The sequence below is a fragment of the Rhamphochromis longiceps genome, linkage group LG11, assembly GCF_057381845.1.
Source record: "Rhamphochromis longiceps isolate RC_006_pf linkage group LG11, R_longiceps_female_GT1.1, whole genome shotgun sequence".
Lineage (NCBI taxonomy): Eukaryota > Metazoa > Chordata > Actinopteri > Cichliformes > Cichlidae > Rhamphochromis > Rhamphochromis longiceps.
The window spans coordinates 37217287-37244781 of NC_140567.1; the positions used below are offsets into that span (position 1 = coordinate 37217287).

A 27495-nucleotide genomic window follows, 5' to 3' on the forward strand; every position below is an offset into this window, starting at 1 on the left:
TGTATCCAACAACCAGAACAGATGTAGTCAGCTAGCATCAGCTGGGCGAGAATGGTTCAGTGTTTACGTAGTGTCACACAAGAATAAGCCTCTTATCGTGTGTAGACAGACCGTGTCCTCTACACACTTGTGGCTTTTGTGCATGTTTTTTGGTACAGCAAGAATAACATGCAACTTCTGTGGCACAAAAATGACTCCAAAAGAGGATGTCCGCAAAACTGTAGTTTCTCTAATGGCCACTAGAGACTCCCAGGTAGTTTAGTAAGCAAGCGTTTTAGTTTAAACTCGGATGTTAGCACACTGCCCTCTGGGCAAATAATGGCCACTTATGGCTTGAAAAAAACCTACATGGCAAAAACGAGACCTTGTGGTAGTTGTGGCCATCTTTTATATACAGTCTATGGGTAAAAAGAATACAACAACATGAATGTACTTTTTTTGAGTGAAAGGCTCCCTGTTTCTCAAAAGAGCTTTGAGCAAAATAACACTTCTGTGAAATACACGGTAAAGGCAAGCTAGACGTGAGCAACAAAAACACTCTAGTTACTAGAACTGCACTACATGCCAGAGAAAAATGTGTAGATTTGATTTGGAGAAAAGCTATTATGTCAGTGTACTGTGAAGACTTTACTAATAATTTATACAAGTCACGGTGGGGTGGGGGTTGTTTATTTATAATGTCCCTTTTCTGACCTCAAAATGTTGGTGAGCTGTACGAGTTAACCTCAGACACAGTGTGGTGCAACTGTGTGTCTGTCTCTCATCGTGTGTGTGCCTGAATATCTGTGTATATAATTTTTTTAGAAAACCAAAAGTCGCCATCAACCACTTTCCCATCCTGAAACCATAACTCCTGCGGTGACACTCCGCTAAATGTTCTGTAACTTTTCCTTCCCTCTCACTCTCCTTTCTCCATGACCCCGGTTGCGCTGCTGCCACCGCTGTTGCTGCTGCGCTGTCTCCACTTACACGGTGACATCACTGGAGTTTCCCCTGCAGCTGCATAAATACTACAGACTCTCCAGCAGAAGTTCACTCTTAACACAAACAGCACACTCAAAGAGAGAAGTGTCAGCACAGAAGACACAGACAACTGTTCGGTTTCTGGATTTCTTTAAAGATCAGACGGCAGAGGCTTTGTGCACAGCATGGTTGCATACACAACCACACCAGTTGATGTCGAGGCCGGTCCTGAGGCGAAGACTGTAGTTTTAGTTGAGAAGAAATCACCTGCAGAGTGGATATGGAAGGTGTGCGCCGTCCTCGTCGTCGTGGCTCTTTGTTTAGCAGGTGTCCTGCTGTTTGCCTGGTACTGGAATACGAGGCCAGAAAGGATGGTAAGGAGCATCTCATCTTTTCGAGTATGATGAAAAGTCTTTCAAAACCTGTGTGTGTGTCTATATATGTATCTAAGGATTCTTTTTTCCTCCATGCAGACACAAGTAGGACAGCCAGAAGCACTAAAGGCGAAGAACACTGGCGAAAAACCAGGTGATTATACACATGGGTGCTTATGAGAGGTTTTGAGAGCTACATTTGAGTCTTTGTGGATTATTTGAGACAAGCTCACATTTTTCTTCCTTCCTTCAGAGCCCCACTCCACGATAAAATGGATCAGCAGCAAAGCCAAGGCAGCCATCCACCTAGAAGGTGAGTCACCGCTTACCTTGATTTGGTCCTCAGCAAACAATAGGCTCATAATCTCAGCCTTCAAAGGAGCTTTTCTGAGTTTTTCTTCTCCCTCTGTGGTATTGGTAGCTCTCTTCTTTTTGGAAACCAAGAGCACAATAAGGAAGTCCCATAAGTCATTCATTAGCTTCAGTCAATACTTCATTCTGCTCTCCAAATAACAAACCTGTCAGTAATTCACACTCCGGTATTTCAAGGCTGTAACGTTTCTGATCTTTACTTGCAGGCAGCGACTCAAAAGGTCATCTGGAGTGGAGGAATGGTCAAGGCCAGGCGTTTGCTCAGGGCGGCTTCAAGTTGGAGGCCAACAAAATCATCATCCCACACACCGGCCTGTACTTCGTCTACAGCCAGGCATCCTTCAGGGTGATCTGTGGGAATAGCGATGACAATGAAGATGAGGAAAAAAGCCTCACAATTCTCAGCCACAGGATCTGGCGCTACTCAGAGTCTGTGGGAAGCCCCTCCACTCTGATGAGCGCCCTGAGGTCGGCATGCCAAGACACCATTCAGGATAGCTTCTCAGACCACGGCTGGTACAACGCCATTTACCTGGGCGCTGTGTTTCAGCTGAACGAAGGAGACACGCTGTGGACAGAAACCAACCAGCTATCAGAGCTGGAGACTGACGAAGGAAGGACCTTCTTTGGCGTGTTTGCACTTTGAAACGACTCTCCGCTTTGAGCAGAAAAGCTGCATGGAGCTTAAAAACTATGTGAACATATAGTTTTTTATTTCATCCACATGGTGATGTTTAAATATTGAAATCTCAATGGAGATGAAATTCCCAGCTGAAAACGTTAGGCTGGTTTTTTAAAACTATATAAACTGTAACAGTTTGCAACATTGTTTCTACTTTAGGCACTTTTGACATATTATTTATACTGACCTGAGATTGTATGAGGCTAGATTTCCTCTGCTGTATCAGATGATGACAAGGCTCTTTGGCTCAAGAGTTCAGATACAGAGGTGCTGTCATAGCTTGTATGTATTTATTTGTATTTATTTGTATTTAAATCACTGGGACCGGGACTTTAAAGGTATTTATATAAGTTTATATAACTTTAAAAATTTATATAAGTTGTGAAAAGAATAAAAATGCAGAAAACTACAGAGAATGGTCTCCTGTAATAGTTAGAAGTCTGTCCAGCCGGCGCTGCAGCACACACACACACACACACACACACACACACACACACACACACACACACACACACACACACACACACACACACACACTAGTTGGCAAAAGCTGCTATGAAATTCCTCCACAGCCAGCAAATACTTCCTTTGTTGGATCACACAAGTGGAGGGGAATTTCCTGCTTTTTTTCTGCCTCTTGCCGAGTGCTGTGTCAGGTGGAGGCCCACAGAAGCCTCAGCTCAGAGTGGGTTTTCCCCAATGGCAGCCATCCACCCCCACACACAGCCTCTCTCGTTCTCGACACCAACCCTTTCCCTGTGCATTACCACATACCTTGCTTTCAGTCAGCTGAAAAAAGACGGAACGGGAAGCTGTGCGAGATGAGGGATCATGGGACTGTGGCACAGCTGGGTTTGTCAGACTGTCATCATCTATAAACACACATCATACAAATAACGGACGCACTTGGGAGCAATTTGTCTACTTTTGTTTCATATGCAAGGCAAACATCCACTCATTGTCTCGGTAACGAGGTTCCCACTGGGCTTTACAGTTGGTCATCGTGTCAAATTTTGCTTCTAGCTTTTGTTTAATGAGCTTTTCTTCTGGGTTTATTTGGTTTTTTGAGTCCTGCAGAGCTGACCTAGAGACAAATATCAAGTTTCACTTGGACATAGATGAATTGGTCAAAACAGCCCGAGCAAATCAGAAAAACAACAAATAACTGGTGACATCTAGTGGATAGTGCAAACATGAGTAAACATGTGCTGTGCCTTTGGAATATGCACAACAATCCATATGATATGTCCACATATTTTAAAACGTATCAATTAAAACACGAGAAATACCCAGTGAAAAAACAAATATTTTATTTATGGTACCCATATATCTGCATACACATACTCTGAAATATATTAACATTTAATATCTTAGATATAGTGAATACAAATATCCCCAAATCCATGTATATTCTTATATATGTGCAAGATAATAGAACATTTCTGAAGTAATTTCTGCATTCATATACTACACTATCAAGTGATCAAGGTACTGCACAGTTAATAAATATGGCCTATTTCATTCATTTAAGTTGACTTTGACGGTCCTCCCCCAAACCCTGAGCTAAACCGAGTAACAGCGACACAGAGTGGAATCGTTTGTTCGGTTTAAAGTGCACACTGTGATTTACAGATATTTAAAAATATTTGACAAAGTGTTGTGTTACCTGCTAACAGCGTCATTCAGGCGTCATTGCTTTATAAAATCTGGAAATAGCTCATGAATGAAATAGTACATCCGCATTAACTGCCGAATAAATACACTATGTCACATTACTTTAAGTCCTTCATGGATGCTTTCACCACTTAGCTGAAGGCAAAAGATGAAGAAAATAAATTAGCTTCATTCCCAATCGTCTGTGGGAAAAAGGAAAAAATTCATGTACGTATACATACGACACAAAAAACGAAGTTTACAAGTATGACGGGTAACAGATTTACAGGTATAAAAAAATTGTGCTTTCTCTGCATATCTACAGTAATAGCCATCACAGAAGCCCTCAACGTTTCACTGCTGTCCAAACATAAAGTGGTTTAGATTTACAAAAGGCAGAAAGTACAGACTGTGCTTCTATTAAGTATGTTGGAATTTGGATGGCTCCAGTTTTGTAGACTGTATATGAATGTGTTTGACGGATAACTGTACCCCGTGAAATTAGGCAGCCAGAATAGACAGCTGGGCCTTGGTCATCATGGTAAGTGATGGTGATTACTCATATCAAATGTTTCCAGGACTCCACAGATAAAAATCAAACTGTCTGATATCCCATTCAATGCAGTCTCCTTGTGCACATCTGGAACACTTCCATTCTCTGTCCAAGGACCATTCAACCTCATATATGCGCTTCCATGTATCAGAACACTAATGCTTCACCATTTATTTTGGGGCTGACGATGGATTTCCAAGGAGCTAAATCTGGCTGAGTGACAAATTTACAGTGTTTAACCCTTGAAATGCCAAGAAAAACAACTGACCCTCAGGAGGCGATGTCATGGTCTTTAATCCTTTATGTGCTTAAACGATGACAGAACGAAAGATTTACTGCGTTTAACCTTTTAAACGTTCGGAAAATTTCACTCCTCATGAACATCCTGGTTGCACTCCTGACCTCCTGGACTGCCAGAACTGCACACGGAGTGTATTTCCACTGATAACTGGTGTTTGGCCCCACTGAAGCTAAGGGCCCCAAATGGTGATTTGAAAGTAGGGTCAGCATCAGTGCTGGATAAGATCCAGAAGTGCACAAGAGGACGACCCCAAAGGACTGTAGATGACAATATCTGCAAGATACGTTAGATGCAGGCTTGATGTGACTTGACTTGATGTCTCCTACTGTACTGTACTGCTAAATAAACACAAACTTCAAAAAATACATTGTAAAATATGATTTCAAACCCCAAAGCTATCAAAACTGTCCTCATTCATCAGTAACTTTGATCATTGTCTTCTTCAACATGGGTCTAATAAGGAACTAGCTTATTAAAATGCAGTTTTGTACTTGAACACACAGTCCTGACAACAGACATCCATGCATGCTTAGCTCCCTGGCCGTTTTAAATTATGGCTGTTTAATAATGCACATTTTTCGCTTCTGAGCTTCTCGGCTGCTTTTAGAGGAAACACTAGAGGGGGAAAAAAAGTCAAAACTGTACATTGCTTTGTCCCTTTGCAAATTTCAGTTTTCACAACTCTCCTGAAAGCTTAACAGAGAATAGAACAACAACTCTATGACAAAACAATCAAATATTACAGACCAATATAAATCACTACCGCATGTCTGTCTAGTTAATGAACTCGAGAGACAAAATGTGGAGACGATATAGCAAAGACACAAACACATCCTTTGAAGATCCTCGACACTGCGTCTCCACAACGAAACCAGATAACGAATGAGGGAGCGGAATGATTAAGAGACTATTGTTCACTTGATCTTTGAAAAAGACGTCGTGTGCTGCTAGTCTTAGATGTGCTTGTCGCCACGTCGAGCCACCGCGTGCGCCGTGTTTCTGGGTTGAACACAGTGAGATCAAAACTTAGAGGATGGGTGTTACCTGTGTGACTCTCCCCGAGTATAAAGCACTCCCGTGTACTCATTTCAGCTTCCACGCCGTGTTTTAAAACAGTGTCACTACTCCGCTGTGCTCGTTGCCCAAACAAGTGAAACTCACAGTGTCTCGTGCTGTTCTGTGTCCCTCGTGTGCGCCTCCCCCACCCGAACCCTCCCGTGTTTCACCTATTTATACAGCAGCGGGATCTGGCTGTTGTGACAGTGGTTGCGGCTCATCTTGCTGTCTGCTGGGTAGAGGTTGGAGGAGTTGGAGAAGGAAGGTGGGAGGGAATGATTGTCCGTGGTTGGGTTGGGATAGCCGGGCGGAGGGAGCAGGGACTTGGGATCTGGCTGAGAAGAAGGAGGCGGGGCATTGTGGTTCTGATTCTGGCCCGTGGAGGGTCGGCGGCGGTTACGTAGAGCCTGTCGTTCAGCCAGCTGATTGCGGAGCGCCGAAACCCTCTCTTCTTTCTGAAAACACAATCAGAGTCTGCAGTTACAAACTGAAGCATCCCTACGATGATCTAGAGCAGATATTTGTCATGTGATCGGCACACAGCCCCGGGGGCCGAAGCATCAGCCCGTGACTGACACTCTGTATAACTGCAGCACAAGCATGTCACAGATTTTTATATCAACTCTCAGAAGAAGAAAAGCACAAACACTTTTCTGGTGGCCAGCCATGAAGTTAAAACTGCCTGGGTTCCTTTGACAAAAACTGTGGGATTTTTCCATGATGTCAGTTTGTTGAAGTGTATATGCGATCAGTAGGTCTTGCACCAGGTCACATAACTTGACATTTATGATGATGCAGAATTTCCCAGATAACTTCTGTATTCTTATTTAGTTGATTATTAATGAACACTTTCTCTGAGATGCACAAAGGTTTCAAAATTCACAAGCGGGGTATTTACTAAAGTATTTATGATGTAGAACAAAATGTGATAATAAAATAATAAAATAAAACTTTTTGACTTTGAGACAATGACCTGCTGCACCTGATGGTGAAAGCAATGAAGAATGTTAGTCAGCTAATGCTGATCCATTTGTTTCAGGATCATTGAAGTCGCTGTTCTGTGGCAGAAAGCATTAAAGCAAACACATCATTTTTACACTGTCAGTTTAAATTAGCCAACATTGAATTAGCCAGGGTTGGCGTGATGATGTGATTTTGCCGCAGGGACAGGAGTGTTTTTCCATACTGTGCAGGACTTTAGAGAATCTGATTCAAAATCTATCTGGTGTTCAGAAAAGTAACTATGAGTTGATGTCCAATGAAAACTGCACTGTCAGAGGGTTTTTGTAGTGTCAGTCGCTGCAATTTTATACTGTTAACTAATAATTATGTGAAAATGTAAGTTGGGCAATGATGCAGAGAAATTCAAAAGTAATGTAACGAGAAGAGTAACAAATTACTTTCTTCAGGAAGTAAATCAGTAATTTATTCATATTACTTTTTGATAAACCCCTCACATCCTGAGTGTCAGGATTATAAACAACCCCCTGTCTTTCTGCCAACGTCTCACTTTGTGCTCCTGAAACTTTTTCCAATTACAAAGTTCATAAAAAAAACCCATTTCCGGGTCCCTCATTCTGCTGGCGGTGGATTCCACCACGCAGCAGCTTTTAGTCATTTTCCATTTTTTGCTTGCAGATGGATCTGACAAGGAGTCACCTTCACACAACAAAGTCAGAGAGAGACATTCATTTTTTCCCTCCTGTGTGGATGGGACGTAACTGCACTCTGCCTCTATAGGTTAATAAGTACATTTTAAAAATAATAATTAAACTGATTAAAAATAAATCACAGTGAAAAAGCAACTCTGATATCTGATTAACTGCTTCAGAAATGTTCCTAGTGAAATACATTTGTGGGTTTCAGCTCCTCAGCTTGTGTGATTTATGTGAGTGAAATATCTTTGGGACCGTTTGGGTGACAAAACAAGACATCAGAAGATGTTATTACAGGTTCAGGGCTATTATGACTCTGAAGTAAACAAAACCAGGATGTGTGGATGAATATGCATGTTGATTAGCTCACCCAGCAAGTGTCCCTGGACGGCGATCCCCGAAGAACATAGCAAATTAGCCTTCTGATCATTCCAGGATTTAAAATTAGACTTTTTATGCTGTTTATATCACTGCTCATATTTTTTTATTATTAGTGCTGTTAGTAAAATGTCACACTCAGGCACTTTTTTTAAACAATTGTTGCTGCTTTAACGTAGAAATTTCCCCTTACAGGTTAAAAAAGCACATTTAACCTTAAACACAAGTGTTTTATATAATTCATAGAAACCTGCAGGGAACTTGTGCTACTTCCTGTAAAATATTCTCTGAAACTTCCCTAAATATCTACAAGGAGATGGCAAAACGCCACATAACACAACCCAGTGAGCCACCGCAGATCTAATAATGTTAAATATAGAAAGCTGGAATACACGGTCACTACAGTAATCAGCAGAGGTCCGGCAGCCTCGCCTCTGTCAGTGCGCCCCAGGCTGTGGCTGTGGCTACAATGTAGCTGCCATCACCAGTGTGTGAATGGGTGGATGACTGGTTGTGTAAAGTGCTTTGGGGTCCTTAGGGACTGGTAAAGCGCTATACAAATACAGACCATAATGAAATGAATTGTTACTTATAAAGAAAGATGAGCCAGAAATAACATGAAAACAAAACGGTTATTTCGCTGTTATTAACAGTGATGACAGCAAAAAAACACAATAACTGAAACTCCCGTCTCCATTGGCAGGACTTTCCCAGCATATACAGGAATGTTTGATTATCCCAAAAAAGGTTGAGGGAAACAGCAGGAAAATCACCACAGCAACAATAACATTATTATAATGTTTAACTAGTTGTTTCTTCTTTTTCATTCACATCTTTGTTTCTGAAATTGTCAAAACTGCCAGGAAAATGCTCCGATTCCTGAAAAGGTATTTCACATAAGCTAACACATCCTCACTGGGACAGTAAATGGTTCACTCTGTGCAGCATGATCACATTTAGAGAACGACCAAAGACCAGCTGTGCAAGAAAAAGTAAAAACATATCTTTAAATTAAGCAACAACAATAATAATTTTGTCACCATAATTAAAGTTTTCGAAACTGAAATAAAAATAACAATAAAGAATTAAATCAAACATGAATTTAATAAGTGAAGAGATGCAGGTTTTTGATTACTTTTAAAACATAAAGCGACAGACAACCTTTCACTAAAAGTTACATAATACTGTTATTACTGTAGTTTTAAGGTTTCAGGTGACTTTATTTGTTCCCATTAGGGTTTAAAATCACAGCCATTAAAAAAACGAAAGAAACTTCAGTCTTTGCTGGATGTCCTCACTCGCTCTGTGGCAGCTGTGGTTTCTAATAATTGAGTTTTAGACTGAAAGATCAGATGAGCCACAGTCTGTGTCTCTGGGAACGCAACACTCACCTCCTCAGTCAATGCAGACGGAGCTTCAGAGTTTTCCCCCTTTAACTTGAACCATTATCAAAACTCTGCTTTTTTTGGCCTCTGACACTGTTTTTCTTTATTTTTCAGTTTCTCTGGCTGAAAATCCTCAGATTGTTTTGCTTTAGCCGACAGGCTTCTCCAAGAAAACAGCTTCACTCTTTGCTGTTCAACCCCGAGGTAAATGTGCTTCCATACAAAGAGAATGGCGGCAGGACAAAGAGCGTTTTAATGATGGACAGAGCTTCCAGGTCTGAAAAGTGAACCCAACAAAAAGTGCCAAGTTTTCCAATTAGAGAGAGCGTCTAGCCTTTAAGGGTCTTAGGCACTAGTTTTATACTCAATAACATGCTAAGTTACCTTAGTCATTAATATAATTAAAAACAAAGATTATCCGAGGTAAGCTCATTGGCTAATGAGCTGTCAGCCAATGAGTGTGCAGACTGCGATGGTGAAAATGCTTCATAGCAGGATTTCATTTACTAACGTTGGAGTGAAACGGCACCATCACAGTGTTTATATCCATCATTTCTATTGTCTATGATTAGTGAGCGAACATGCGTTTATTGATTTATAATGATTCCGACACACTAACGCACAAATACACTTAAAAGGAATTTTCCACATGCATCTAATTACCGTGCAGGTTAAGAGCATTTCTATGCACATATTAGGCAATGAGGTCATCACGTTTGCACTGCATGGGAACATCTTGCAGCATATCTATGTTCACACAGGCAGCACTCTCAGTGCTCAGCATGCCACACAAACATACATAATAAATGAATTACATAAGATATCTGTACAATGATTTTTTACGAGTGTGTAGTATATCTATCGCCTTCACGGGTGAACTCCAGGTTAAACTGCAATCTGTATTTAATAATAATGATATGTGCATCTGTTTAATGCGTCCTCACCTCCTGGATGATCTTTTGCAGCTCCCTGTTCTCCCTCTCCAGCTGCCTGGACTTTTCCTCGTCGTTGTTGTTGGTGGACGAGCCGGTCTTCAGGGTGTCCTGCTGCTCCGACTGCCACTCGCCGCGGGTGATGAGACGCCGCATCTGGACCGTTGCAGAGACAGGAATTCAATAAAGAAGAAAATCAGGACTGAGACCAGCTACCCTGCGCCCAATGAATAATGCATCTATTCAGAGCCCGTAATAAAACATCTTTAATATTTGCAGCCCTCTCAGCCAAATCACTCACATTTCTCTAAAGGCTTAAAAATATTATTCATCACTGAAGACTTTTATTTTACTTTAGTGACAAGTTCAGCACTCGCTGCTGCGCCGTCTCTGCACAGCAGTGAGCTCCCACAAATATCCTGATAATCAAAGGGTGGAGACGATATTGTGATTTCCTGTTAATGAAATTTGAATTTCTGTAAGCAGCACTCTTCCTTCTGTCTGCAGCATGTGCACCGCGCGGCTCTTCTTCTGTTCATAACAACCCAAAAAACCCACGGCACTGCCAGACGTGTAAAACGTCTCACTTTGTTTGTTGCGGAAGATTTTTTTTCCTACTCCAAATGTTTACGGCAGCTACAAATGTAAAAGCTCCCAGCAAGAAATTTCGCAGATTATTACCTTAATGTTGAAACGGTAAGACAGATATGATTTGAGCCGGTCCAATGTTGCGCTACACTCAAACGTCAAAGCGTGTTTATGCAGTTGGGAAACAAAAAAGCTGTCAGAGTGAATAATGTGATCGTGACTGTCGTGCGCTACAAGCTGCAGCTCATTCCTAAAGATGCTGAATTTGAAACGTTTGACCTTCAGTTTCACTTCACTATGAATGTCAGCGGATCTTAAAAGGTGTCAATCATGAGCAGGAGCACCTTGGGTACAAAGAGCACCACCAGTGTGATGTAGGCAGAGAAGACGATAGCTAGAGAAGCAAAGGCAAAGGAGGCGTCCTGCTGTGAAGACAGGATCATAGTCACCGGAGCTGTGATCAGGCACAACACCTGCAGGAAGACAGAGAGAGAGAAAGAAGTAAGAACAAAGGGGAGAGTGAGATTAAATGTAAAAAGAAAGAAGGGAGGTAGGGTTGGAGGACAGGAGGTGGAGAATAAAGCAGAGTTGGAGAGCGACAGGATGAGAGGGGAGGAAAATCACATCCGTAAAAGCATCAGGCATCTGTTTATCATTCCGGGGAGGGCTCCCATGTGAAAACAGCATTAAAAAGTCATGACTGAAGTGGCAACAGCGTGCTGACAATCTCCACATTGTCATCTCATCAGGGCCTGGAGCTCACAACTTAGCAAAGAGGAAGGAGGTCCCCTCGCAGACGCCATTAACTATTGACATCGTCATAAAACTGAAATGTGAATATTATAAGATAAAATAGCAACATTAGACGTGACTCACATTGTGGAGCCATGGGACGAAATGGTCACGCAAAGCTGCATTTAATGACATCATAAACAACCATAAATGATGGATGGATGATAAATCTTCTCCTCGATAAATGAGGCGAGATCTGTCCATTTATTAATTATATATCCACAGAGTATAAGATGATAAATGTGCAGCTGCTCATTAGGGAGCTTTCTTATTCATATATTAATGGGGATTCGGGCCAGTGCAGGAAAATGTCAGTTAAAAACAGCAACCTATAAAAAAACGTTTGCCTTCTCTTGATCAAAACAGGGAAAAAAAACCTCTGCTGGCAGTTAAAGCAACAGAAACAACTTTTATTTTTTCTCCTGCAGACATTTTACATCAATTCCAAAGTTAGTCTGTGTCAAGAGTGTCAGGAAATGGCAGCAAGAATTTGTCTAAAGTGGCTACGGTGAACATAATGGCTGCTATTCCAGTGTGAAGTGCATCCTAGGTGCCTGCGTTTAAGATGATTCACTTGCTATTAACAGCCGCTGAAAAATGTTTATGACTGACGGCTGCTTTTACTGCCATTCTTTAGTGCCCAAATGGGTGCATTTTTAAACCTATTGCTGCCATGGGACGGGATAACTCCATACTGTGCATGTGGTCTCAGAGATACACTTTGCATTACCCGCACTGTGCAACACACAGTACATGCCCAGCACTAAAGCTGAACTGCAGCACTCTGATAAGGTTGGCTTGCATCTGAGTGCTGCGCAGTAACAGTCTGCTTTGTATTCTTTTGATTTCATTTAACATTTACTTCACCGTGAAATGTCTTTGAGTTTGCACTTTGCAAACAAGACTTGAAATAAGAGTATCATAGCAGCGCAGGTACGATGAGGCAGCACCTGGAGCTGGCAGCAGAATGATTTGGATAGAAATGCAATAGGGGCTCTGAATTTAAGAGAAAAACATACATATATACACATATATATAAATCCCAGATCAAGATGAATATTAACTTCCTTGTTGAATCTAAATTGACTCTAAAATTTGAATTAAAGATTTACTCCCAACTGTAGGTGTACACAAAGCATTGTAGTCATGTATGGGCAACTAATACAAGCCTAATATGGACCAATCGTGCTCATTTTCAGTGCTGTATTCTTATTCCAGGACCATTCATAATAATCCTTATTTATCTTATGTCATCCCTCGGTTCTTCCTCTGTCTGGAACAAGCCCGTCTACCTCCCCTGCCTCCCTGTAAGTCAGCGGCCCCTTCTCACTTGTTTTTTTGCAGAAGCTAGCATAATATAATTGTGATCTTGTGTATGCTGTCACTGCTTTGAATAATATTAGCTTTCACGCCACAGTACAAGCACATCCTGCATGCTAAAGAGTGATGCCTGCAGTTTACTTAAGGGATGTACATATCGCTGATCACAAGTTATGCCGAGTTCCTTTAAATTACCTGTGACATTAACTTTTATAAACGACCAGAACCTGTAACGTATTGCCTCTCGAGAGCTGGCCAAGCTACCTGGCTGAACGAGCAGGAAAGTAACTTCTGGAAGGCAAAAAAAAATCTCAGCTCCAAAGTAATCATGGACCACTGGCATTGATTAACTCCCCGCTGATATACTGCGGGCATTTTGTGCTACGGAGTAATAAAAACCATACTTATTGCCACTTTGTTATTCCACATCCTACAAAAGCAAGACAGCTGTAAAAATTTAAACCGCCGCACCCAGAAATGGGCTTAGGCATGATGGAGCTGTTTCTTTACGGACTCACAGCAACGTTGTAAATAGCCATCCCCACGGCCCGATGGTCATTGATTTTTTCTGTGGAGACAGACTTGGTCTCATATGCCAGAAAAATGCCCAGCAGCAGCAGCAGACCCTTGTAGCCGTAAACCACACCTAAAGGAAAAGAGAGGAAGAGAGAGAACGGTGAGGCGATGGAGGTGAGTACAGATGAGCAGCCGCGTTATGCAACGCAGGCAGTTGTTTAAAGTGCAAATATTTATATAATATATAAAATATTAATATTAAATATGATGCTGATTTCCATTTTTATGTTAAGACTCAGCAGTTTTTCCTGAATCACACACACCCAAAAATTATTTATATTCATACTGCCTGCTATGCAGCTCTTCAGCTGAAGAGCTGTAACAAGCAGTTTTAGCTCCTCCCTAAAAGCCCAATTGCTACTCATTGGCTAGCTTCTGGAAGCCAGCAGAGGAGCAGCAGTTAGAGATAAAAAAAAAAAGTATTATCATTACAGGGAACATAATGCAGGCTTTAGGTGTTAATCAGGGTGTGATGGTGTTGCTATACAGCTTAAAATACTAGCCATCACCAAATGACTCTTTAGTGTCTCCCTGCACTCTGGGATATGTGCATGTGCATTAAATAAATGCAACACTATGAGGGACAGTTAGGGCCAACAGTAGGACTCCTGGGATGTCATGGGGGCTATAAGTTTGGTCATTAGCTTCTGAGAGTCAATCTTCATTTCGGTTCGAGTGTAAGATTCTCCTGGTGAACATAATCTCACGCGTGTTCGTTCGGTCACGCACTCAATAAATAAACGACTACATGACTGAAGAAACCTAAACAGATGAACACATTCATATTATGAACAAAATCACAGACTATCTGCAAACATGTGAAACATGACAGCTCGGGACCATATTGGTTGGGTCTGATTATTGGGGTGTCATAACCCCCCTAACCCCCCTGGGAATTGCGCCCCTGCTTGGGACACGTCCCTTCTCCATAAATGAAATACTTTGGAACAATAGCAGGCTACCTGAAAGTGTCACGCACACGCTGTCAGGACAGTCTGATGCTGAATTATAGTTATAGCCCTGTAAAGTGTCACATATACACTGTGTTCCCTCTAAATTCTGAGATATTGGAAGCAAAACTCCTCATTTCCAAAAGACCAATTTCACATCAAAATGCCCTGAAATTGTGTAAGCGACACAGCGAGATAGTCTGTTATCAAGTGAAACTGGTGGAAAAATGGAAGTTTCTCTGTGTCATTTGCTGCTTTTCAGACTCAGATGGTGTTTGGAAATGGATTCTTTATTATTAGGCAATTCTTAAGTTTGCAGTTTGCAGCTGCTGTTCTTCTTGTTTATTTTCATTTTGTGTTGTTTACCTATTTATGTCTTTTATTTATTCATTTATTGAAAGTCTGAAATGAATCACTTTTTACAGGCCGTTACCATAAACCAACAAGTTTTGTCCCTTTGCCAGTGCTGTAGGCACAAACGTAAAGAATAACCTTTACCCGGTAGTGACTACGGAGAAAATAATGAAAGCTATTAAAATATGAACCAAATGAAAACTAATGAATAAAATGTTTAAAACAAAATCATTTGGAGTTTTCATGATTAATGCAATACAAATTTGTCCACCTAACATTAACACACGTGTGTAAAGGTAAAACATCCTCAAACCTTAGTCGTGTTTTTTTAGGCCAAGAAAACTGTCAGTAAAGAGTTTTGGCTTTTGAAGCCACAAAGACTATATATTTCTCAAAGTGGATGCTAAGGAGATGCTGAAATGTGACAGGTAGAGAAAAAAAGAGCACATGCCGTGGAACGTCTCCAGGATGCTGAGGTGGGAGGAGAAACTGGGGGGTTGTTGATGGGCTTCATTCAGATCAGCAGCAACATAAGAGACAGAAGGCCTTGAGGCTGTTGTAATTTTTGTCCTTGGATTGCTATTATGTCATTAAATTTTAATATTGTTTCAGGCGAGAGAGTAGCCACTTAAATCCTGAATATTTGGCCAGTTTATCCAAATAATGTCTGAAATCTGGTCCGTCTATTTTGGAGACAAAGATCCACCCGCCGGGTAAGATCGATCAGTGTCCATCACAGTCCCTGAGCTTGGCACACCCTTTAGGTCTTTACTGCTGACGTGATAAGTTGTAGTTGTGGATTTGGTTTCCCTGAATGTTTTTGCTTTTGCTTGTATGCCATTAGATACCACTGCAGGATACCATCATAGTGACATGACTGCTTCCATTAATTTTAAAGTCAGCTCTCCATGAATTGTATATGTTACAGCAAATTTACTAGTAACAGGAAGCATCACATATCCTGTAAAAACAGCCGCGTAATGCCTCTGGAGGCAAATCTGTGACCCTGATATCTCAGATTTAGCTTTTGCAAGCAAGGTTGTGTTGCATTGTGGGGGCTACAAGAGCCGTTTTTCACCTTTTCTACCAGAGTAAGATCTTTCTTTTTTAGCTATGCAAGCTAGCTTGAGGTACAAGGGTAGCCTCTTCTTGGTCAATCACATTTTGAATGACTGATTAATTCTACTCCGATTTGGATGAATTTAATGGAATTTGGTATAATCATGAAGGCTGGGCGAATAAACTCAATGTCTTTGGTTTTCCTGCCTCCTGGTCTCTAGACCTGTGTGACTGAGACCTAAAATCATGAAACAAAAAAGTCCCAGACAAGCCTTAAACTTCATACTGCTGTATGAAAGTCATGGATTTTCTTATGAGGACTTTAAACGATTAGTTGGGCTTTCTCACCTGGTAAAATTGTATCATGACACAGTACGGTTTATGGTGGAAAGTGACACTAGTGTGTGTTAAAATGTGACAACAGTGTGAGAGTGAGACAGCTTTGGACTCTCTGGGGATGTCAACATATGAAGAGACTTGCAGAAGTCAATCAATCACCAGCTACACATCGATAAAGGCCTTTAGTCCCCCGGTCTTATTTTAGTTTGTGTCTCAAATACATTTTATGTATATTTAATGCAAAATAACTGAGATATTTATGGATGTTTTACAAATTTTGGGCTCATGCTGACTTAACACCAAGTGCTGGTGATAAATTCAATGTGGCCTTTGAGGAGTAAAAACACTGCACAGATGTAAAGTCAAAAATGTTGATACAATAGATACTGAAGAGAAAAATATGCAGGATACAAAGAAATCCAGTCAGAGTCGGAGAGAAAAGAGAATCGGTGACTGAGTAAAATTCAACACTTATTCAGACTGTCCATTGTTTGTTTACACCGCCTGATATTAAAGCACCATCTTTTCTTCCCAGAGAAGGGAAATGCTATGGGGCAATGGCCCAGTTTGTGACCCACATTATTTGAATTTCAGCACCATTATACTTTCATAAGAGCTGCCACACTAAGAAAGATAGCAGCAAGACAGACAGAGAGAGGGACTGCGTGGGCCGACAAAAAGCAAAGAGGGAGTAAAGCAGGAGAGAAAAGAGGACTCAAATGTAAGGGGCGGCGGGGGCTGAGGGATACGAGGGCTGTGATATGAGACCTGTTAAATTCTGAGTGAGCGGCAGTGACGTGTGTGCGCATATGTCCGCGTGTCACAAAGATACTCAAAACCAGAGGAGGGTGAAGCAGAATAGGGAGACAGATTGTTAAGAGAGGACAGATACCGAGCCACGTGTTCATCTTCTTTGAGCTGCAGTGCTCCAGCAGGGGCTGAATCAGGACATCCAAATCTTCTTTAGGAGCCTCCTTAGTGAACTTCTACTCACACGGCAGACAATGGAAAAGGAAAAAGGGATGGAAGGATGAGAGTGAGAAAGGGAAAGGGAGCGAGAAGACAGAGAGGGGGAGATAATAAGAAACTATGAAACAGTAGCATGGGCAAAATTGCACAGTAAGTATAAGCCTCAGCGACCGATCCCCTCGGGTAAATAGGGCCTTCCCGACAGGCAGATATAGATCACTGAATTAAAAGGATATCAGACATCCAATAAATATGAAATATGAGCATTTTAAAAGTCCATCAAATGTAAGATTTGACTGTAATTACATCCACTGTGGTGCAGGTTTGTAAATCGCTTGCTCCCGACTGAGGACGAAAGTGCTTAATGAGTATGTTTGCGTGCATTTGAGTATCCTGGTGTTCTCATCTTAATCTGATTTGGACTGTATTCAGGACATAAAATTTAAATGGAAGACTGTCCGAAGACACAATAATAACATCTGTGTCTCGATTCCTGAACACTGACATTCATTTTCTACTAAATGAGGCTAAAGAGATAAAGTCAGTTTGCTTTTGCTGTGTGGGTCACCACCCTGTCTCAGCACAAACACCATTCCTAATCTGCAAGACACGGACTGCATATGAAAGATGAATTTAGAGATCATGATCGCTGATTTGTGAACTCTGCATTTTAATGCCTCACAGTTGGTGCTTTCCCCTTTGCCATGTTTATCAGAGCAGCCAGGAGGACCATGCTGGATGCCATTAAAATAAAAAAAATATTCAAATGGCGCCAACACTAAAAACATGTCTGTGACTCTATTATTAGCTGAGTTGAAGACACCGGCTAGTAGCATCTCCTATCACTCAAAATGTCCATCATATGTCCGCATGTCTTAGTAATATTTAATAATAAGAATCTACTGGGCTCATTTTGCGTGCTGCTTGGAGCTAGTCTCAAGCGACACTTTGAGGGACTGCTTTCCCATTTTTGGCATCACTGTCTTGGCTTTGCTTTTTGGCTACAGAAGCTGCTGCTTGGTGCAACACCCACAAACAATGGCAATAAGAACAAAAGGCAAAATGTGGAGAGAAGGACGCTGCCACCTTGCACTAATGACTTAATTTGCAACCAGAGTTTGCACAGCTGTAACCGTGGGTGGAGACAAGGTATCAAGGACAATGTATTATTATGCATGTAGGTGCAGAAGACAAACAGCTTGAAGCTAATAACATTTGTCTAGAAAACAGTTAGCATGAAGCTAGTTCTTTGACAACGAAGGACATTCCAGAAGCCGGTTGGGCTACTGTGCTGACTTTTGGGCATTTCCAATGCAAAATGATGGTAACTATTTCAGTTATATTTTGGCTTTACTTTTGTACTTTGGGATGAGAGCTGGTGAGCTGTCCATTTGTATATGCACTCTATGGCAACACTACAAAAACCCACTGTAACTCGTGTCAAAGGTTCCCTGTGGTGAGGACACAAATGAGGACTAACATGAGAGTTTAGGGCTTTGCGCAGGTTTTAAACAGAACGTTCTGTCTCTGTTTGTCTGGATGCGAGCTATTCCTGCTGCTCCGGCTCGTCTTGGTCACTTCCGTTTTTTCCTACACAGACAAAATCATCTCTTACTCAGTTTCAACATCCCTGCTCTCATCCACTCCAATCTCCTCCCTTCATCTGTGGCTCTGCTCTGTGATGTTTCATCTCATTGGAGTCTAACCAAAATAACTTTAATTTGCATGCTCACGTTTCCGCAATAAATTTTGGTCTTATCTTCCAAATGATCTCTTCCTCTTGAAATGCAGATCATTTCGCGGAGTAGAAAGTGTGAAGTGGTAAAAAGAAGCAGAGGAGAGCACTTGCAATTTTCCCATCATTGCAGTGGTTTCAAATCAGAATTTTCATGTTAGCAGTGATGATTTACCTGCGTGCGTTTTCGTTTTATGAAAGGGGTGACTCACAGTGACAAACACACACTGCAGTTTCTCTGTTTTACAGCGTATTTTGCCCCAGTGTTTTTACTCGCCGCAGCTCTCAAAGCATTGTTTTCAGCTGCAGCAGGCAGCCGTTTTTAGCAAGAAAGCTGCAAAAGCCCACTGTGCACAGTTAGTAACTAGCTAGTGAATATAGTAGCTCATTTAGCAGCCAAAGAGCCAGATATTTCTCTCAGAGGTTAGCAGAGAATAAAAAGAGACCTAAAAGAAATTCAACTGGTTACCAGAAAGCTTGTTATGCCACTATTCAGTTTGGAAATAAAGTAAAACTTGAATATAGATTTTTTTTAAATTGCCAGTTATTGGACTTTAATTTTAATAGATTTCAAATCAAAGCAAACAGCCAAACTGTCCTTCAACTAATATCTCTTCAAGCTGGTGTAGATAAGCAAGTATCACATCATCCATTATCAATGTGTTCTGAGCTCAAAGTGAGTTCAGCAATGTTTCATTTTTCCCCACTGTGACACATCAAAATGGCTCATTATGATATCAAAAAACACAAAACATAGAAGCATTAACTGAATTTGGACACTAAGGGGATAAAAAGCAGCAAAGGAATATGTAGCCATCTCTTTATGCTGCAGGTTTTCCAGCGTTCCCTCTCTATGTTGAACTTTAACTTTGGTCAGCTACATATTTTAAGGAATATCCCTCAGTTTTTAGCTGCTAACTTCAACACAGACTGACTGACTGCTGTGTAGTGCTCAGCAGGTAACACAGGGCACCTTAATGGGAGGTTTTTCTTCTCTGAAAATTATTGTCTGTGTTATTATTGAAAAGAATTAAAAAGAAGTTTAAAAGGTAGATTGAAATGGTTAAAAAAGTAAAGATGGGTATTCGGTTACCCCGCAGTCTTACAAATGACCAGCAGGGGGAGCCTCCCGTGGTTTCGATAAGAAGTCAGCGTGTGCAGAAATTTGTGGAAAAACGACCTTTCTACCATGTTGGTTACATTTACGTTTGTTTATACATTAATAAAAACTTTCCTGCTGAGCTTATGGTCAAGTTTTGTTTCATAAAAAATTGTAAATTCATTAAGAGTCAAATAAATACAAACTTTGGTTGCTTTAGAGAAGCTGCTTTGTGAGAGTGCAGTGTTTCTATGTCAGAGTCATAACGCTCGTGTCAAAGATTCAAAATAACTACTGTATGATGTTACAGGCACCACATCTATTTCTCTGTATACTCTGTAGTGAAAAAATACTCCATATCCCTTCACTACAGGGAAAAAATGATTTTTTTTTCCTAAACTGTAAGAGCTGAAAATGAGCAAGCCTGAAGATTCAAACAGACAGAACCATTTTTTAAAATATACTAATGGTGTGTTTAAAGTACTATTACAATTTAATGGAAGCCGTTGGTATGAAGAAACAAAGCATGATGGGTGACCCAATCACAAGCGCACAGTTATGATTCTTACAACACTTGAACAGCGGCTTAGCATCAATCGCACCGGCCCGCGTGTCCATTTTCTAAAGTTATTGTTCATAATGTGAACGTAGTACAAGACCACAGCAACGGCAGCAATACTTTACTTTGTAGTAAGTGTATGCAAAACAGCAAAACGGCATGCTGCTCATCATTTAGAGTATGAAGAATAAAATGGGTACAAGTTTTTAGTCCTTCTTGAATAAAGGTGGTTAAAACATACGATCCTACAGAGAGGCAGGGATAAACTTGCTCACAATAGAGATGCCACAGGGTAACCTGTGCTTTTAACAGACATCAAGCACAGATCAACATATAACGGCTACATTTGGCTGCTCCCTTATTCAGCAGGTAGCTGAGCCGGTTTGATTTGACAGGTTTTTACACCGGATGCCCTCCCTGGTGTAACTCCCAAAGGATTTGCGTCTCCTCCCGGGATAAATATATAAAAGTCCTAAATATCAGTGTTCCAGTGCTACTGCTCATCTGCGCTTAAACATGATATTTATCCCTGGTTCAAACTGTGCTCTTTGAGTCAAGATGAATCCAAATGAAAGAACAATTCTTCAGTCGCGACCGAGCGTCTCATTACTGCGTTTCTGACTGATGGCTGTGGCTGCACAGTCTGTGCAAACGGGCGGTGACACACAAATGATCTCATCTGTCTCTAGTACTCTACCTCCTTAGTAATGTGCAGAGGATCCACAATCTGCCAGATCATGAGTGACAGGAAGTCGATAGCCAGCAGCACCCCGACCGTTGCGTAGAGTTTCCACGGCTCCAAGTGTTGCTGTGTGAGTCGGAGACAGAGACACACAAACAGAAACACAAGAGTCATCACTATCCAAGGGCATCACGAGCTGGTCCGCAAACAAAGACAAACTACCAGGACAAATAATGCGACAGGCGTCCTTGTGATTTCTGGATGACTGGGCACGAATTGTCTCTCCGAATGTGTGTCTTGACAGAGTGTGCGTTTTCAGAAGCAGCAGGAGTTTGTGTGCGGCTACAGAGCCCGTATTTGCACCTGAAATCATCGTTTATACAAACTGAGATGACACTGCTTTCGTGTGGAAGCGAGCGCTATCAATTCTATTATTCTTTACTTGAGCTATAATGGAAGCAATAAAGCCGTAACCGAAAAACAAGCAACAAAAATGAGCTTTCCCACTTTGCTCCCCCCTCTCTCCAGCTTTTTTTTTTAACTTCAGCCATGCTGGCTCACGCACAGCACCTCCAACATTGTAACAGCCATTCAAGCGTGGAACAACCAAAACTGAAGAATAAAATAAAGAAGAAAACACATTACACAGTCCTGGGCCGCCTCTTCACTTGAGTTGCATGAAAAATGACTTGAAAAGCGCCCATTGTCCCCTCCATTTGTGAAAGTTTCTTTAAATACTCTCACTGAGCTCTCTGGCAAATTGCCCTTCTGTGGACAGGAAGAGAACTGAAAGTCAACCTGATTCGTTCTGCTTTGGCTCAAATAATAAAGCCCCGAAGGCTGGATTTCTGCATTGAACTTTAATACTCATCCATATTCATAAATATTCCATAAATGGCTTAATCTCTTATTCTTCTGATTAGGTCTTAGAAATTCCCACAACACATCACAGACTGGCAATATCTTACTGGCTGCAGGATACACTATCTTTAAAGAGGGTAAAAACTAACACAAACACAGAACTAGATACAAACTCTGCTCCAGCATGCAAACAAATGTGATGACGAGGGAATCGGGAGCTCAGACTCTTTCGTCTCCATGTGTGCTTTACGTGTACAGTATCTGTATCAGTGTGTGTCCAACCCTTATCCGTGCTCTCTGCTAGTGGATGATGCAACGCTCGCCCCTCAGAAGCTTATGTTACTACGAAGGCTGCACAGTTTTTTTTAAAGAACTTTTTTATCAGCCGGTGCCACACACGCCGCGTGGCCTGTGCCCGCCATCCCATCCTTTCTCTGCTCTCCGGAGATGCCCGAGAGGCTAATCCCAACCGCCCTCGATTCCTCTCCGCCTCCATCCTGCTCACCTTCTTCTTCTCCTTCTTCTCATCCTTCTTGGTGAAGAGGGTGTGGACCCACCAGATCTTGGTGAACATGCTGCCGTACGCCAGGCTAAAGCCGAGGCCGAGGAGCCACAGGCGGAACTGCAGGAGAACAGAGAGGAGCAAAAGTGGAGTAGAGAAGGAGGAATGAGAGGATTAGGCTCGAGGAGAGGATTTTCATTTTAAAATACCTTTATTCAAGGATACGGCAAAGTTTGGACATGTTTACTCATTCACAGGTTTTTCATTACTTTTAGATTTTATACACTTTAAGAAAAAAGCTATTGAGCAGCACATTTGAATTATATCACAAGTTAAAAAGAAAAAACTTCAAAGAGATTCTTTGAAGCAGCCAATTTTTAGTGTAATCTTTGCACTCTTCACTCTCTTAACTAGCTTAATGAACATTTCCAAACAGAAGTTTTCATACATAGACCACTTATTGACTGCTCTTCCTTCACTCTGCGCTTCAGTTCATCCCATCTCAGCTGGGTTTAGGTCGGTAATGGTGGAGGTCACAGGATCTGATGCCGCTTGAGATAATCACCTCAGAATTATAATCAAACTAGTCCTTTTTCACATAGTACTTAAAGGAAATAGTCCCACTTACTTTTAGAGCGTTATTTTATTTATATTTGTCTATTTTAGTTATTCGCGCTGACGCAACCGAGTATCACGCAGATTTTGTACTCGGGAAAGCTTAAGGACTAATATGGCTAATGTCAGATCCAGATGCACCTTTTAGGTTTCCATAATGTTTGAAAACAGCTCAAACAGCCGTCACTGAGCCTACAGTTGCTGTTTTTGTTCATTGTTCTGCTTTCAGAGTAATGATGCTTCCATCCAGCTCAAACCAGAGAGGTCAGTGTGCCTCTGCAGGGTGCTGCGGTAGCCACACTGCCTTTAATTGTGAATGAATCTCCAGCAGTGTTGAGAGGAAAGCCCCCTACACCAGCAGTCTCCAAAGTTTTTTGCGCCACGGACCGGTTTATGCCCGACAATATTTTCATGGACCGGCCTTTAAGGTGTCGCGGATAAATACAACAAAATAAAACTAGTACTGGTACCGAAAAAAAGAAAATTTATTCATAACACACATGAAAAGACTCAGGAAAACCGAGTAAACGATAAAAACGATAACAAAATAACGCTGAAAACCGATAAAAACCCTGAAAAGCATACATTTCACACCTGAGCCTCAACTCTCGCGGCCCGGTACCAAAGACTGACGGACCGGTACCGGTCCAAGGCCCGGGGGTTGGGGACCGCTGATTAAGAGGACCCGAGGGAAGCTCGGAAAGCTAAGCAGAAGTAATTTGGAGAGGAGAGTGACTGCCGTTGGTTGAAAAGAGAGGTAAAAAAACTTCAGTGGTGTGGAAACATTATGGGTTCGTGGAGTCAGACGTGGATCAAGTAGACACAGTGTGTAAACTTTGCAACAGTGTCGTAGCTGCACCACAGAGCAACACTGCAAAGTTCACTAAACATAGATGTTCACATTTTTCATTTATTTTTTATATTGCAAACATTTGCACTGTTATCAGTATTTGCACACTATTTTATATTATTTTTTAAAGTCATTATTCAACACATTGTTATTGTTAAATAAATATCGTCAAATAATCGAGATCTCAATTTCAGTGAAAATAATCCTGATTATCATTTTTGCCATAATCGAGCAGCCCTATCTCGAGCATAGCACAGAGCAGCTTAAACACTATGACCAGTATTAAACTTACCAACTAGAACCACAGAAGAATCCCAGTCTGTTGGAAAAATGTGAAATAGTTGCAACTTTGTGTTCAAGTACACAAACATATAAACCAGATTGCTGTTGCAGTCTATCAGTTTTCTTCCTGTTAAAGGGAAGTTTTTTCTTCCCACTGTCACCAAGTGCTAGCTTGATTGTAGGGTATTTATTTTACAATATAAAGCACCTCGAGACGACTACTGTTGAGATCTTTTGCTTATATAAAGAAAACTGGATTGAATTAAAGCACTAAATAAAATAATGACAAATTTTCTGTATTTGCATCTTTCATATATGGAGATCGGTGCCTTTGTGCTGCATGGGGACGTTTGAGTTAAGTGATGCTTGTTAAGAATTCCAACACGGCCATTATTAAATAACAACGAAACAAACAAAATCTTTATCTTAATGGAAAGAAAATCCCATTAAAGCTGTATATGGCTCTGTGTTTTCATTCTTTAAAATCCAACCCAATCCCAATAGGAGGAGAGGGACGAGTTAGCAAGAGGAGAGTAGCAGAGAGGGTGAGATGAACAAAAGAAAAAAGGAGAATGAGAGAATGGGGGTAGACAGACACACTGATAGATATATAAGGGGAGAGTGGGAGAGTAAAGTATGGGGTGCAAAAAAGATAGATGACAAGGTGAGATGCAGAGAGCGGGCAATAGTAGGGGAGAGATAATATGAATCCCAAGAGATGGCGAGATTGCAGGAACAGAAAAAAGGAGAAGAAGGTCAGAGGCAGAGTGCAAGAGAGAGGCAGAACAAAGCATGAGAGGGAATAACTGGACAGGGACAAAGAGCAGAGAAGCGACAGAAATGGAAATCTCCGCCTGCTACACAAAGGCTCGACATGGGTGACAGAGACATACTCCCACTCCTCATTAGCGCTGGGATCCCATCGTCTGTGCCATCCCGACACCCAGAAAGTCGTGGCCGCAACAACGAAATCATTTCAAACGCTTAATGAATTTTGACAGTGTTTAAACTTTGGTCGTCTTTCATGCGCTAAATAAGCACGATCAAAACCCTGAGCTGACTGCTGTCTGGTTTGCAGGTGTGCGCGTGCCACAGGCGACGAATATCACAGCTGTCCGTGCGTCATGACACCTAAACGTGGGCTTGCTTAAAGTAGACACAATTTCACAGAAGGGTAGAGCTTTACTAAACCTGACAGCTGTATCTGAAAAGTGCAAAAACATAAGCAAATGTGTTAAACAGATGCATATAAACAATCCTGATTTGAGAGCTCATGCAGCTGGACCAGTCACTTCCAATTCATGTTTCCAGAAACTATGTAAAACTTTCCAAAGAGGATCCTGGAGGATCTGGGACTAATAATGGATTGGATTTATATAGCGCTTTTCAAGGCACCCAAAGCGCTTTACAATGCCACTATTCATTCACTCTCACATCCACACACTGGTGGAGGCAGCTACAGTTGTAGCCACAGCTGCTCTGGGGCAGACTGACAGAAGCGAGGCTGCTATATCGCGCCATCGGCCCCTCTGGCCAACACCAGTAGGCAAGTAGGGTAAAGTGTCTTGCCCAAGGACACAACGACCAGGACAGAGAGCCCGGGGATCGAACCGGCAACCTTCCGGTTACAGATATGCTTCCCAACCCCCTGAGCCACTAAAACTATATCTGTGTAATTCACTTCCCTGTGTGCACGCAGCAACATGACAGCTTTAATTAAATGCTGAAACAAGAGAGGGAAAAGCTATTTAAACCATGTGACACCCTATTTATAACCTGTGAAAGGTAATTCAACAAAAATAACACATGCACACCCAAAGAGCACGTTATTAGTCCACTTGCACTGTATAACAAAAACCGTCTTCTGGACAAAAAGTGTTTTTTTCCCCCTTGATCCTCAAAGACAGAGAAAATACCTGCAGGCCATTTAATTAGTTACACCTTGCTGGTAACAGGTTGGTTTCAATTCTTCATGGCATTGATTCAACAAGCGAGCCTGAAACGTTCCTCTGAGGTTTTGGACCATACTGACACGACAGCATCACTCAGTTAATTATAAAAGATTTGTTGGCTGCACATCCATGATGTGAATCTCCTGTTCCACCACAGCACAAAGGTGCTCTATTGCACTGACTGGATCGATCTGGTGACCGCTTCCCCAGTAAGAAAATATTAGCACACCTTTACACCACCGACAGCCTGAACTGTTGATACGACACCAAATGGATCCATGCTTTCATGTTGTTTTTACCAAATTCTGAAACTACCTTCTCAGAGCAAGCGACGTTTTTCCACTATGAAGCTTGTACGCAAGATTAATGCAGATCTGTAATCACTCATCTGCTGCTAGTCTATTATTTAAATCACTTTCGCTTTCCCGCGCTGTCAAACTCGGTGCTGACATCATTGCTCTAGTCCAATCATCTTCTTGCCGCCTTGTTCTCAGCCGCTGCTGTGCATGCATTAAATCTCAGAGCTCTTCTGTCATCCTCCCTTTCGTACTCCCTCAGAAAAGCAGGACTCTCCACACTTCACCTCACAACTTTCTACAGAGGCACCATTGAAAACATCCTGACACAAGGTTTTACAGCTTGGTTTGGCAGCTGCAAGTCCTGCGAGAAGCGTTAACTTAATAGGATAGTTAAGACTGCCAGGAGGATTGTTGGTGCCCCTCTCTCATCACTGGAGGAGATCTACAAACAGCGCTGCATACGCAGAGCTATCTCCATCATCAGAGACCCCCACCACCCCTCCCATGGCCTGTTCTCCCTCCTGCCGTCTGGCAAGAGGTACAGGAGCATCAGCTGGAGAACCACCAGGATGCTGGAAGGGTTCTTTGCACAAGCCGTGAGACTGATAAATGGACTGTGCCCTGTTCTACTGGGATTCTGTTCAATTCGATGTGTTGTGCATCCAGAGATGCTTTTCCACGTAACTTGATTGTAGCGATTCGAGTCTACGTTGCCTTCCTATCAGCTCCAAGGAGTCTGGCCATTCTCCTCTGACCTCTGGCATCATCAAGGCATTTTCACCCAGAGAACTGCTGCTCACTGAGTTTT

The 27495-nt window shown here is 41.7% G+C and overlaps 2 protein-coding genes across 5 annotated transcripts in view; one reads left to right on the forward strand and one right to left on the reverse strand.

Annotated features, from left to right (window-relative positions):
- The first annotated feature begins 1056 nt into the window (after nucleotides 1-1056).
- On the forward strand, nucleotides 1057-2787 carry tnfb (tumor necrosis factor b (TNF superfamily, member 2)). The gene is made up of 4 exons (XM_085423904.1): nucleotides 1057-1337; nucleotides 1437-1491; nucleotides 1591-1650; nucleotides 1916-2787. Exons 1-4 carry the CDS (start codon nucleotides 1149-1151, stop codon nucleotides 2353-2355), a joined length of 744 nt encoding a protein of 247 aa, XP_085280030.1. The 5' UTR covers nucleotides 1057-1148; the 3' UTR covers nucleotides 2356-2787.
- A 928-nt stretch (nucleotides 2788-3715) lies between these two features.
- The window catches only part of gabbr1a (gamma-aminobutyric acid (GABA) B receptor, 1a), a 143113-nt gene continuing 119333 nt past the window's right edge, over nucleotides 3716-27495 (reverse strand). For 2 of the 4 annotated variants that reach the window (XM_085423898.1, XM_085423900.1), the window contains exons 18-24: nucleotides 22693-22809; nucleotides 21342-21452; nucleotides 17175-17268; nucleotides 13523-13650; nucleotides 11237-11365; nucleotides 10317-10460; nucleotides 3716-6409 (exon numbers count right to left, since the gene is read on the reverse strand). In XM_085423898.1, coding sequence (XP_085280024.1) covers nucleotides 6125-6409; nucleotides 10317-10460; nucleotides 11237-11365; nucleotides 13523-13650; nucleotides 17175-17268; nucleotides 21342-21452; nucleotides 22693-22809 — 1008 coding nt within the window. In that variant the 3' untranslated portion in view covers nucleotides 3716-6124. The remainder of the gene's footprint in view (nucleotides 6410-10316; nucleotides 10461-11236; nucleotides 11366-13522; nucleotides 13651-17174; nucleotides 17269-21341; nucleotides 21453-22692; nucleotides 22810-27495) is intronic. The other 2 variants (XM_085423901.1, XR_014913838.1) reach the window with 2 other exon arrangements.